We start from the raw sequence: 12286 nt of genomic DNA, 5'->3' as shown, positions 1-12286 counted from the left end.
TCCGCCCCGCCGCTGTTTCCAGCCGGGCCGCCTTGCCCCGCGCACCGCGCCCTGCCGGAAGCAGCGACCGGAAGCTGCACGTGGGCGGCGCGGGCGGCACGTGGCGGCCGCGCCATGGAGCGGCGGCGGCGGCTGCCGGACGCCAACGGCCGCTACCGGGAGCGCGGCTTCTGGGACGCGCGGTACCGAGAGGCGGGCGCCGAGCCCCAGGAGTGGCTCGGGGGTCTGTCCCGGTTCCGCCGGCAGCTGGAGGCGGAGCTGCGCCCCGGCGACCGCATCCTCGTGCTCGGTACGTGCCCGCCTGGCCCGGGCCGCCGCGCCCCGGCTGCGCCCCGGCGCCGGGCTTCACCGCAGGCCCTACGGGAAGGAGGCGCCGGGTGGGGCCGGGGCTCCCGCCGCCCCGCTGGGCCCGCTCTCCGCGAGGGGGCGGGGTGGCCCCGCCGAGGCGGCCCTCGGGGGCTACCGGGCTGCTCCCCGGTGCCCCCGGGCTCTGCCCTGCCCGTGCCCGGCTGCCCCGGGCCCCGAAACCCCGGCTGCGGGGTTTTGCTCCCTCTCCGGGGGGCCAGGAGCCGGCGCCCCGCTCGCCTGCGGGCTGTGCTGCACCGGGACACCGGCTCCCCGGAGCTCCCCGGCGCGGAGGAGGTGGGGGAAGGTCCCCGCCTGCCGAGGGGCTCCGGGAGCTCCCAGTACCGCGGTGTCCGGCAGCGGGGTGACGCGGGGGACCCCAGGCTCCTCCGACCCTGGCCTAGCGCCGCCGGCTCGGGGAGGGAGCCCGGCAGTGCTGGCCCCGCTGGGCTGGGGGCCCCTGGCAGGTCTCTGCCCTGTGCTGAACGAGCCGGGCGCTGGGCCAGCCTGGCCCGTGGACAGGGGGCAAGGGAAGCTCTCGGCCCCGCGTGGCAGCCGTGTTTCGGCGTGCGAGGCAGGTGGCATGCCTCGGGGGGTCGAGTGTGTCTGGGTGCCCGTGTCCCTCCTCTAAGGCTTGTGGGCCTCAGCCACGATTCACCCTGGAGCTGGGGTGCTGCCAGCATGGGGCCGTGGGCAGGTGAAGGGACATGACCAGGGCTGTGTGGGAGGCCTGTGGCAGAGCAGAGCTGCGTCAGGCAAAGTCCAGGGCTTGGACTATCCCCCTCAGCTCGCAGCACCTGCCTGCGGCGGGGAGCCCCGGGGGTGGTGTGTGGCGGTGGGCAGGGGGAGCGGGTGTCTGTGCGGGCGCCTCCCCAGCCTGGCAGGGAGCGAGGTGCTGAGGACGCTCTCCCAGCTGGCGAGGAGGAGTGTGGCGAGGAAGAGCTGCAGCGTTGGCCGGTTTGTGATCCAGGGATGCCAGGGTCCAAGAGAGAAACAATGTGTTGCCAAAATCCGCTTGTTGGCCTGGGATGGCCCGGCCTGGCCTGAACCGGCGAACCACGAAGGGCTGGAAGGCGAGGGTGGGAGGCTGGGGGCTGCCTGCCACGGCGCGGGGGGGTGAGCGGGGCTGAGAATGGGTCCGTGCTCCCCGGGACGGCTGCAGGCAGGGGGTCGCGCTGCTTGGGGGACTGGCGTGGGCCTCCTCACCCCCCCCCGCCCCCTGAGTGCTCTGCAGTGATTTCCCCTGGCCAGCGAGTGGGGAAGTCCTGTCTGTGCAGGGTTTTAGCAGGGCAGAGGGGAGTATAAGCTGCCTTTAATCCTACCTGGTGCTTTATCTGTTTCTGATCTGGCTGCTGCCACGGATTTAACCTGGCAGTTTTTTAATCTGAGTTCTCCCTGGGGCTGGAGTCTCGGAGCAGGTTCAGATTAACTGGGTCTAATCGCCTGATCCTGTTAGAGGATCAATCTATGTGATCTGTGATTAATAGCATCCAAATCCCCTTTTCCCCGCTTCCCCGGGACCAGGGGGCACTCTTGGGCCCCTCTCTCCTTGCTCGTTGATGGAGAAGGCCCTGCATGTGGCCCGGGCCCCAGGAGGAGCAGGCTTTGCTGGGAGGAGAGGAGTCCTTTCCCTGCGCTGTGGGATGTCCGTGTCCGGGTGCAGCTGGTGCCTGGTGCCTTCCCAGGAGAGGTGCTGCCTTCCCGGGGCGGCGGGTGCTGGCTGGGGGCTGCCGCTGCGTGCTGGGAAGGCGGACACTCCTCCCTCCCCTCCTCCACGCATCCCTCCGTCCAGCCAGCCAGCCGTCCTCCCCCACCGGCTGCCTCCCGGTTAAGTCCTGCCAGATGGTGCCGTGCTGCGGTAATCTGCTCATTTGCCAGTGGCCTCTGCTTCTGTGCCACAGCCCTCGCGGGCCCCACGGGGCTCCCGGGGCAGCAGTGGGCACGACCGGCTCCTGGCACGTGGGGCTGGTGGGGGGGGACCAGGGGGCCTCCCCGGCGCCGTACGCTGTGGGGGGGATCAGTCTGCCCCTCTGCAGCTTCCATGGCTTGAGCATCTCTGCAGTTTGCTCACGTGTCCTGCCCTGTAGTGGGGAGGCTGTGGTCGCGGTGGGGTTGGGAGTGGGGAACCCCCCCCCGGGGTTCCCGTAAAGCGAGGGCGGCCGTGCTGCGGGGGGCTTGGGAGTGGGGGCTGCTCTCAGCCCCATGGGCTGTGCGGGGTCGGTTTGCAGTCACCCGCTTGGCATTAAAGGGGTAATTAAGAACTAGAGAAATGCTCGTTAATTAGCAATGAGGTGGCACTTCCAGCAACACAGTGACCTGCTCTGCCTCCTCAGCCCATCTCCCCCTGCCCTGGGGCTCTGAGGGTGGTGTGAACAGGGGTCGGGGTGCTCGCAGGCAGCCTGGGGGGTGGCAGGGACCCCCTATGTCCATTGTAGCTCGCCCCGTTAGACCTGTGTGTGGGTCTCCCTCGACCCACGTGCCCGGACGGGGGGCAGCTGCCCGGCCCCACCGTCTGAGCCCTGCCGTGCCCCTCTCACAGGCTGCGGGAACAGCGCCCTGAGCCACGACCTCTACGAGCTGGGCTACACGGACATCACCAGCATCGACTTCTCGCCTGTGTGCATCGAGGCCATGAGAGCCCGCTACGCCCACTGCCCCGGCCTGCGCTGGGCCGTCATGGACATCAGCGCTCTGCAGTTCCCTGACGCCTCCTTCGACGTGGTGCTGGAGAAGGGCACCCTGGACGTGCTCACCGTGGAGGAGAGGGACCCCTGGCACGTGTCGCCCCAGGCCACCGCGGCGCTGCACCAGGTGCTGGCGGAGGTACGGGCTGGGCAACGCTGCCCCGCGCACGCCGGGGCTGTGTCACCTCCGAGCCCTGCTGGAGCCGGTCCCCAGATCCAGTCTAGGTGGGAGCTGGGGCCATCGGGGTGCAGGCAAAGGCTTGGCACCCTAATTTCCCCACGGTGCCAGGGATCTGTGCCTCTGCCCCCCAGGCTAGGGGGGAATGGTGCCCTCTGCCCCCCCTGGCGTGGGGGAGACCCCTTCTCCCAGCCTGTCACCTCCCCTGGGGGAGTGGGTTGTCCCCCTCGGGGATGCAAAGGGGTCCAGGCACCCCAGATGCCTGGTCCTGTTGGGGGGCTGGGGGGGTGCTGGGTGACTCCCCTCTTTGCAGCCTAAATATTAAGGGATGTTAGCAAAAACGGGCCCCATCCCGGCAGGGTCGTGCCGCGGCTTGGGCATAGCTGTGCCTGGGGCAGGTTGGGCCGTTGAGGCCCCCCAGGGTCCCCTGGGGCACGGGGGGGGGGGGGGGGGGGTCGGTGGCCCCGGGCCCTGCCAGCCTGGGGCAAGGTGACAACCGTGGGGCAGTGACGGGTTAGTCACCCCCCTCCAGCTTCGATCTCGTTAGCCGGGGACCCCGGCGTTGTCCGGCTCCGTCTCAGGGTTGCCATGGAAACCCTCGTCCCTATCGACCAGCCCCGGCATTGCCACGGGGACCGGTGATGCCTCCGGCCCCTATTAATTGGCAGCGGTGGCGGTAACCGGATTGAGCTCACGCGGGGGGGGGGGAGCGGCGTTCCCCCCCCATCCCTCCCTCCCTCCCTCCCTCCACGTGGCAGGGGAATGACCGGCACAATAATCCTTGGTGCCGGCACCCTACCTCCGGCTGCGGGATAGGGGGCCGGGGGGGCGCAGCCCTGGGGCTGCCCTCGACCACCTCTTGCCCTAGGTTTAAGCTTTCTCCTGGCTGAGTCCGGAGGCCCCAGGGAGTGGGTCGCTGCACAGCCATGTTGGCAGCGGTGAGAGGGCCGGGGCTGTCCCTGGCATCCAGGCCATGCCCTGCTGCTGCCAGAGATGCTGCCTGTCCTTGTCATTTGGGAACAGGGAGGATTTAGCCCCCCCTCCTTAATCCTCTGCTCAATCCCTGCCCTCCCTGTGTGTTGCTGGGTGCAGCACCATCCTCTGCGCTGGAGCTTCTCACCCTGGGCCCCCTCCTTGCTGGGGGGGCCGGGCTGTGCACGGCCCCTTTCGGCAGGGCTGTCCTGCCGCCACTCCCCATGTGGATGCTGCAACCCCTCGGCATCCCGGGTTTGTGGGACCCCTGGCAAGGGGGACGGTGTTTTCATGCCCGCGGCAGTGGGTGCGTGTGGGGCCCCCTCTGCCTGCCGAGCCCCCCTTCCCCTCTCGCCGCCTGGCTCCCACTCTGACCTGGAGACCCCCGTCACTGGGGCACCGTCGCTGGCGGCGGGCGCAGGACCGCTGTGCTGTGACCCGCCAAGCGCTGCCCGCAATCCTCTTAGGGCGCCGCCCGGGGCTCCCGCTTTAATGGGATTAAGCCTGCTCCTGCCGCCCTGGCGACGTGGGGACCAGCACATCCACCCTGCCGTGGGAATGCCCCGGTGTGGCACGCTGGCCTCGGGGCGACGGGTCTGTCCGGGGAAGCGGCCGGCTCTCCCTCTCCCTCCCTGCCCCCCCGCGCAGCTCCCGGAGCCGGGAAGGTTTTCCTGCACCGTCTCTTAGCAACAGCCGTTGCTGCTCTATTAATGAGCGCCGGGATGCAGGATGCCTCCCACCCCGCTCGGCCACCACCCCTGCCTGCCGGGGAGCCCCCAGCGCCCACGTGGCGTCCCTCGTCGCCGGCGCCGCGGCATCTCAGTCCCCTGGTCCGAGATCTCTGGGCCGGCAGCTGAGGTTGCTTCGTGGGGTGGGTGCTGGGTGCTGCCTGCCCCCCCCTTGCTGGGAGAAGTGCTGAGCTCTCTGCATGGAGACCCCGGGGCTGGCGCTCAGCCCCACGGCTGCGTGGTGCCCACCCGGCTCTGGCCCTGGCGGCTCGGCTCTGTCTTGCCTCTGCCCTTACAGGGCAAAACCCAAACGGGTTTTTTTTTGCCTCCTGAGTGAGGGGTACATTTGAGGGGCCGCAGTTCTCCGCTGGGAAGCAAGCGGGGCTGGAGTAAGCGGTTGTTTTGGGAAGCCCCCGTGGCCTCCTTTTGCCGGTGCCTGCGCGGGGAGGCTCAGGGCAGCCTGCTCCCGCCTCCGTCCCTCCTCCCAGCAAGCCCCCGGGGCGGTTTTGCCCTTGCCCTGGGCCTCGGCCCCGGCTGCTCTGAGCCCCGGCGCTTCCCGGGAGGATTAACCCAGAGCTCGGGAAACCCCTGGGGCCTCCGTCCCCCTCCCGTGGCTCTGCCCCTCGCCGGCCGGGAAGGGCGCCCGGCGCCCCGCTGCGGGGGAGTCCCCGTCGGGGGGCCGGCGGTGCGGTGCGGCGCGGGGAGGGAGGCGCTGGGGGCTGGACGCTCGCCCCGGGCGCTGCCTTTGCATGCCGAGCACGCGAGTGCTGGCCGTAAAAGCCTTTTGACATTGGATAAAGCCAAGCAAGAAAATTGATGTTCTTTTCCATCCTATTAGCGGGGGCTTAGTTCCAGCGAGGAGAAAATGGTGATTAAAAGGGTCGAGTCCTTTCCGATGCAAACAGCCCGTAGCTCGGATGCCGGCCTTCAGCGCGGCGCAGGGGCCCCCTCCCTCCGTGGGCACCGCGCCGGAGAGGGGCGCGTGGGGGTCGGGAGAGAACAGGGGGTCCCATGCAGAGATGCAGGCAGGAGGTTTGGGGGCTGCAGGGGGTGCCCGGGGCATCTTTGGTATTTGGAGACAGGCAGCCCACGGGGATGGGGCTGTCACCACCGGGCAGGACAGAGCTCCCTGCGTCCCCCTGACCTGCTCCTCTCGTCGCAGGTGAGCCGCATCCTGCGCCCAGGGGGCCGTTTTGTCTCCATCTCCTTCGCCCAGCCCCACTTCCGCAAGCCCCACTACGCGCAGGAGGCCTTCGGCTGGTCGCTGCGGCACGCCGCCTACGGGGACACCTTCCACTACTTCCTCTACGTCATGTGCAAGGGCCAGCGCTTGGCTTCGCCCGATGTGGCCCTGGGGCGCAAGCTGCGCCAGCCTCCGCCGGCCCCGGCCCCAGCGCCCCCCCCGGAGCCGCCGCCGCCGCCACCGGTCCCCGCCGACGAGGACTACCTCCGGGCCATCGAGCTGTGAGCGAGCGGGGCTTCGCCCACCTCCCTGCCTTGCCCGGGCCGTATCGCCCTTCGGCCGGGGCCCTGTGCCCGGTAGCGCCTTAAGGAGCTGCCCTGCAGATCAGCCCTCCCAGGGGAGCTGGGGACCGGGGAGCAGCCCCCCCCCGCCTTGCCAGTCACCCAGCGATGTGAGTAACGGGAGGAAGAGGGAGCAGCCTCCTCCTGGGGGAGCGTTTTGGGCAGGGGCAGCGGGGATGCCACGGTGCCCAGGAGCGAGCCAGGGCCCCGGCAGGCGGACGCAGGGGGGAGAGTGGGAAATGCCACCTGGGCTCCCGTCTCGGGGCCTCGGTTGTGTGTTTTGCCTCCCTTCTCCCCCCCTCCTCGCCTCTGGAAAGCAGCCAGGGCTCTGGGCTTTGTGGCTGGTAATGAAACTGAATCAGGTTTAATTCCATCCATCCATCTTGCAGGGGACCTGCTCCCTCCCTCCCTCCCTCCCTCCCTCCCGCTGGTGCCGGCTCCGGTGGAGGCTCCGCGGCAGTGCGGAGGAGCGGGGAGGCTGCGCTGGGGCTTTTCATTCCTCTCCTTTCCCAGCTGCAAGCAAATGTCTGGCCCCGCACGATTAGCGAGCGTGGTGCTGACGAGGAGAGGGGCAGGATCCCCCCCCGCCCCGGCGCTTTTGTGCCCACCTGAGCACCGGGGGCAGGAGCCACCCGGGGGACGGGGGCCCTGGGCTCTGCACAAGCCCTTTTCCCCCCGACGGCCGATCACGTTTGATCCACGCCACCTCCTTTCCCTGCTCGGCCCCCAAGCCTTGCTGCGGCCCCCGGGGGGGAGGGTTTGATATGACCCCGTTGCTGCTGGCCCGTGGTGCACGCCGGGCTGGGAGCGGGGGGCTGGCTGGGGGGTAGTTTGGGCTCCCTGGGGACGGGAGCAGGATGCCCCAGGCTGCACCCTTAGGCCTCCCCAGCGCGTCCGAGCGGCTTTCCTGGCGCCCGCGTAGCCGGCTCTGCCCAAAACCAGGAGAAGCCGCACCGCCGAGCTGTGCTGGGGCGGCTCGGGGGCTGCCCGCAGCCCCTTCCGTGCCGTCCGGCCGTGGGGAGCCCCCGGCCCCACGGGGCCCCGCCGATGCTGCGGTGCCATGGGAAACCCGGCAGCGCCATGGCAACGCGCCGGGTCGATAGCATCCGTCGGCCCCGCGGCGGGGACGCGCTGGCCGGGGGTGCCCCCTCCCCGTGCCGCCGGTGAAGCGGTGCCGGGTGTGGGGGTCCTGCGCCGCTCTCCCGCCCTCGCCCCAGCTCGAGTGGGCTACTGGTCCGCACTGGGATGTGGCGTGGCGCAGGTTCCCACGCACATCACCCCTCATCCCCTCCTGGTCCATGGTGGCAACCAGGCGCGATCCTGGCACGGGGACCCTGCTGGCGCGCGGTGGCATGTGCGGGGTTGGGGACACGCGTGCTGGCGGGGGCGGCATCAGCGCCTGTGCCAGTGCGCGGAGCTGAGCTCAGCGGCATGGGGGCGTCTGTGGCGTCTGGAGCGGGGCCGCGGACGTCTCGCCGGCTGTCTCGGCGCGCGGGGGTTCACAGCGTGGCTTCGCCGTGGGGCTGTGCCCACCAGTGCCCGCGCGCACCCGTGGGTGCATTTCGGCATTCTTGGCTCGTGGTGCTCCCGCCGTGCAAACTGGGACCGAAACGCCCCGGGATGCCCCTCGCGGGGTCACCCCTGCGGCTCGGCCCCCAGGGGGGCAGCGATGCTGGGGGGGGGTAGCAGGGGGAAGGGACACCTCCGCGGAGGGACAGCAGTAAAATATTTAACAGGCACGAGCCGCCGGGCTGCTATTTCTGGCGAAAGGCAAAAGTGGGTCAGCCGGGAGCTGCCCCCCCTCCCTGCCGGGAACCAGCAAAGGACTTGGGGGTCGGTCCCCCCCAGCCCGCAGGAGCGTGGAGCCTGGAGCTGGGGCAGTGCCGAGAGCCCAGCCATTCCCAAAAAACAGCACACCAAAGCGCCGGGGCTGATCCCTGCTGCAGCCCTGCGGCCCCGCTCGCTCTGGTGGGGGACGGCGAAAGGAAGGAGCAGGCGGCTGCCGGCCTCGAGTTGGTACATGAATGTATTTTATTCATCGCGTTTTGTTCACCAGTACAGTGAAAAATGGCATTTAAATTTACAATGGATCATTCGTAGAACATCATGACACAAGTATCTTTTTTTTTCTTCTTTTTTTTGTTGTTTTGTGGTTTTTTTTTGCGTTGATGTCTCCATAAATGCCACTTGTAGGTTATTGAAAAAGATGACGAGTTTCTCATGCACATCAGACCCCCCCGAGAAGCTTCTTAAAAAATAAAATTAAATTAAAGTACAAAATTAAAAACAACAACTCAGAACGGCCCTTTCCCTCCCCGCCCCCCCCCCCTTGCCCACCCCCAACCCCCCCTCCCCGGCCCCCCAAACCCTTGAGAAAGAGGCAGCGACTGATGCGGGAGTTATCTGGCCACATTCGCAAACAGTGCAATGGGGTCTGCGACCGTCCCCCCGCCGCCCTGCCGGCCCGGCGCTGCCTTCGCCCGCGGGAGAGGACGCGCGAAGACGGCTGCTTGGTTCTTACGGATGATGTGTGCAAAACCCTAACGACATTCAAGAAGTCCTGTCCGATACTGCTGCCGGGTGGAGAGGCCCCGCCGTGGATTTCGCGGCTTGCCTGGCCTCGCCGCGGGAAATCCGGGCTTGGGGCCTCCGTGGTTTGCTTCCCACGGTTTATATTTTTCTCGTGCTCCCTCTATCTCTCTCGCTTGCTTTTTTCTCTTTTTTTCTTTTTTTTTTCTTATGGAAAAAAATATGAACCATTTTTTTGTTTCCCCGATGCAGTACTTCAACATTTCAACGTCAGCAGATCGATTTTTAACAAAGATTCGGATATAAAAATACAAATATGAGGAGTTTTCTGTTTAAAAAGAAGCGTGCCGGAGTGGGGATGACCCTCGGCACCAGGACAGGGCGCCCGGGCCACCAAGCTCATGCAAAAACGATGGAGCAAAAAATGTCTCTGGACAGCAGCACTCACTGTCGGTGGGGTTCGAGTCCGCCCGCCCAGGCTCCGCTCCGGCCCCGCTCAGCGCCGCCGGCCCCGGCGCTGCCCCCCGCCTGCTGGTACTTGGCGAGGAGGCTGGGGGGGGTGCGCCCGGAGGGGGGGGGAGCCCCCCGGGGGGGTCTCTGCCCAGCGTGGGGGGCGAGCCGGCCCCCAGGGCAGGCGGAGGGATAAAGTGCATGGCTCGGGGGGGGGGCCCGGCGCGGGGCGCACGGTGGCCCCGGGGGGGCCAGCTGGCCGGGGTGGCGGGCAGAGCCTCCGGGCGGCCCGGCGGGCTGGGGGGGGCGCGGGCATGGCCTCCCCCTCCTCGTCCTCAGTCCAGCCAACATGCACGGCCGAGAGGGCTGCGAGCGGGGCACGGCCTGTGGGTCCTGGCGGCGGGTCCCGGCTTATACCCCCGACGGCGACTTCTCCGTCATGCCCTTGAGCACCTCGTCTATCCGGTCATCTTCGATCACCACTGCGGGGACAGGCACGCGGGGACGGGCGTGGGCGGGGGGACACGGCGATGCGGGCACGGACGGACGGACAGACGCGGGCATGCATGCACGGGCGCACATGCGTGCCAGTGAGCAACATGGGCAAACACGCAGCGACACGGGCACCCGCTCCCGGGGACACACGCGGGGACACACACACGAGTGACACACGCGCGGAGGCGGCCGGAGCCCAGCCTGCCTCCCCCGCACCAACCACCCCCGGCCTCAGCTGGACCGCGGGGGCCTGGCTCTTTCCCCCCGCTGCCCCCCGTCGCTGCCCCACGGATCGCCCCGGGGACGGAAGGGTGTCGTGGGAACAAGGGGAGCAAAGGGGGCTCAAGGGGCGACTGGGGATGGGGATGGGGGTTGCCCCCCATCCCCAGCTTGGGTAGGGGCAGCATCTGCGATGCAGCAAGCCAGCCACCTTCAGACTGGGAGGATTTGGGAAAAGGGGGGGCAGGAAGGACCAGGAAGGACCCCCCCTCCTCTCTGCGGCAGGAGCTGATGAGAGCAACAGGACTGGAATGGGTAATGACCCAGCCGGGGAGGGGGGGCCGCCGCCACCGCGGGGGTGGCAGCCAGACCCCCATCGGCATCGCCGGCTGGGAGCCCCCATCAGCATCGCCATGGGGAGCTGGATAGACCCCCCACCAGCATCGCCATGGGGGGCTGCACAGACACCCACCAGCATCGCCACTGCGGGGGCTAGAAAACCCCCCACCAGCATCACCAGCTGGACAGACCCCCCCCCCCCCATCGGCATCCCTCCTGGGGTGAACAGCAGGGTCAGCGAGACCCCCCCGTCATAACCCTGCTGGGGGCAGATCAGCCAGACCCCCAGCATCACTGGGGGGAGCAACCAGACCCCCATCCCTGCCGGGGGGGGGGTCTGCTGGCCCCATGACCACCGCAAAGAGGGGCGGCTGGAGCAGGCAGCGGCCACTGGTCCCTGGGGGCTGGGGTGCATTAGTGCTGGGGGGGGGTCTCCGTCTGCCCTACTCCTTTTCCCACTGCAGCTCAAGGGAGGGGGCTCTGGGGGGGGTTGCTGTGGGGTGGGAGCTGGACCGTTCTCAGGGGGCCCAGGCATCGGAGGGGGCTGACGCGAGCGATCGGGGTGCGGGGGGGGGGTATTTATTTGGGTGCTGAGTGAAGCGGGGGAGCTGCTGGCGGGGGTCGCTGCGGCAGGCAGTGAAGTGGGGGGGGAAGGGGGGTGATCAGCATCCCTGGGGGTGCCGATGGGGGCTCTGCGGCAAGCAGAGATGCGGAGGGGGAGAGGTTTATGGGGATGGGGGGCAGCGCCAGGGGCTCGTGGGGGGCTGCCGGGGGGGCTGGGGGGCAGCGGGGGCTGTCGATGGGTGCCGGGGGGGCAGTCTCGGGGGTGCAGGCGGATGGAGAGGGGGGATGTTTGGGGGGGGATGCGGGGCAATCGCGGGGGTGCCGCGGCGCCGGTCCGGGTGCGCTGCCGGCGGCGTTGGGGGGCAGCCCCCGAGATGCTTGGGGCGACGCGGGGCGGCGCGGTGCCCCGGGGGGGCGGCGGGGGTCCCGCAGTGGCGGGGGGGCCCGGGGGGCGGCGCGGGGGGCCGGGGGGCAGCGCCGGGGGTCGGTACCTCTCTTGGCCCGGCCGATCTGGCCCAGCTTGGGGGGCCGCTTGCCCTGGTTGCCCCCGAAGAAGGCGTTGGTGTCCTGCAGGCGGCAGCTGAAGGGCAGCTCCCCCGCCTCGGGCTCGGCGCCGTAGCGGCCCACCTTGTCCTCGCCGTAGGGCAGCACCTGCGACATGGCGGGGCCGAGCGGGCCGAGCCGCGCCGCGCCGAGCCGGGAGCCAGTCTGCGGCGGCGGCGGCGGCGGCGGGGAGGAAACCCGGGCGGAAGGATGAAGTCATGCATCCGGGGGGAGCGGGGACCCCCCCGGCTCGGCGCGGCGCGGGGGGGCTCGCTGCGCCGCCCGCGCCCGCCGCCGCCGCGCCGCACCGCGCCGGACGCGACGGGACGGGACGGGACGGGACGGGACGGGACGGGACGGGACGGGACGGGACCCCCGCCCGGCGCCGCCGCCCCGCGCAGCCCACACGGGGCCCTCTGCCCCACATCCCCGCCCCAGCGCTGCGGCACGTCCCCTGCACAGCCGCGACGGGTACCCTCCCCCCCATCCCGGCCCTGGGCTGCGGGGACGGGTACCCCTGCACGGCCGGTACCCCGTCCCTAACACACCGGGACGGCTCCCCCGCATCCCGGTGCCCCATCCCTAACGCAGCCGGGACAGACCCTCGGCGCCGCTGGTGCCCTGTCCCCAGCACAGCTGGGGCTGGTACCGCACCCCCAGCACAGCCTGGTACCCCCAGCACAGCCGCTGCCCCCAAACGCAGCATGGTCGTGTAC

General features: G+C 69.5%; 2 protein-coding genes across 3 annotated transcripts; one reads left to right on the top strand and one right to left on the bottom strand.

Moving 5' to 3' along the window:
- The first annotated feature begins 28 nt into the window (after positions 1-28).
- Positions 29-8567, top strand: EEF1AKMT4 (EEF1A lysine methyltransferase 4). 2 transcript variants are annotated; one of them, XM_064516711.1, is made up of 3 exons: positions 29-289; positions 2885-3156; positions 6070-8567. In XM_064516711.1, the coding sequence occupies exons 1-3, from the start codon at positions 115-117 to the stop codon at positions 6373-6375; spliced, it is 753 nt and encodes a 250-aa protein (XP_064372781.1). In that variant the 5' UTR covers positions 29-114; the 3' UTR covers positions 6376-8567. The 2 variants fall into 2 exon arrangements, with proteins under 2 accessions (XP_064372781.1, XP_064372780.1); XM_064516710.1 differs by having other exon boundaries at positions 30-289; positions 2885-3168.
- Positions 8568-8927: 360 nt separating this feature from the next.
- On the bottom strand, positions 8928-11809 carry CAMK2N2 (calcium/calmodulin dependent protein kinase II inhibitor 2). The gene is made up of 2 exons (XM_064516712.1): positions 11519-11809; positions 8928-9892 (listed from the first exon to the last, which is right to left on the bottom strand). Exons 1-2 carry the CDS (start codon positions 11685-11687, stop codon positions 9822-9824), a joined length of 240 nt encoding a protein of 79 aa, XP_064372782.1. The 5' UTR covers positions 11688-11809; the 3' UTR covers positions 8928-9821.
- Between the last annotated feature and the right edge of the window lie 477 nt (positions 11810-12286).

Source organism: Dromaius novaehollandiae, chromosome 9 (genome assembly GCF_036370855.1).
Source record: "Dromaius novaehollandiae isolate bDroNov1 chromosome 9, bDroNov1.hap1, whole genome shotgun sequence".
NCBI classification, from domain to species: domain Eukaryota; kingdom Metazoa; phylum Chordata; class Aves; order Casuariiformes; family Dromaiidae; genus Dromaius; species Dromaius novaehollandiae.
Note: the sequence above shows the minus strand (reverse complement) of the source record. Positions and strands in the feature narration are given on the sequence as shown.

What these genes read in the sequence shown, in the direction of transcription:
- EEF1AKMT4 (XM_064516710.1), top strand. Translation starts at nt 115, where the DNA reads ATGGAGCGGCGGCGGCGGCTGCCGGACGCCAACGGCCGCTACCGGGAG. An exon ending in CGACCGCATCCTCGTGCTCG is followed by an intron (nt 290 to 2,884) that starts GTACGTGCCCGC and finishes CCCCTCTCACAG; the next exon opens with GCTGCGGGAACAGCGCCCTG. An exon ending in TGCACCAGGTGCTGGCGGAG is followed by an intron (nt 3,169 to 6,069) that starts GTACGGGCTGGG and finishes CTCTCGTCGCAG; the next exon opens with GTGAGCCGCATCCTGCGCCC.
- CAMK2N2 (XM_064516712.1), bottom strand. Translation starts at nt 11,687, where the DNA reads ATGTCGCAGGTGCTGCCCTACGGCGAGGACAAGGTGGGCCGCTACGGC. An exon ending in GATCGGCCGGGCCAAGAGAG is followed by an intron (nt 9,893 to 11,518) that starts GTACCGACCCCC and finishes CTGTCCCCGCAG; the next exon opens with TGGTGATCGAAGATGACCGG.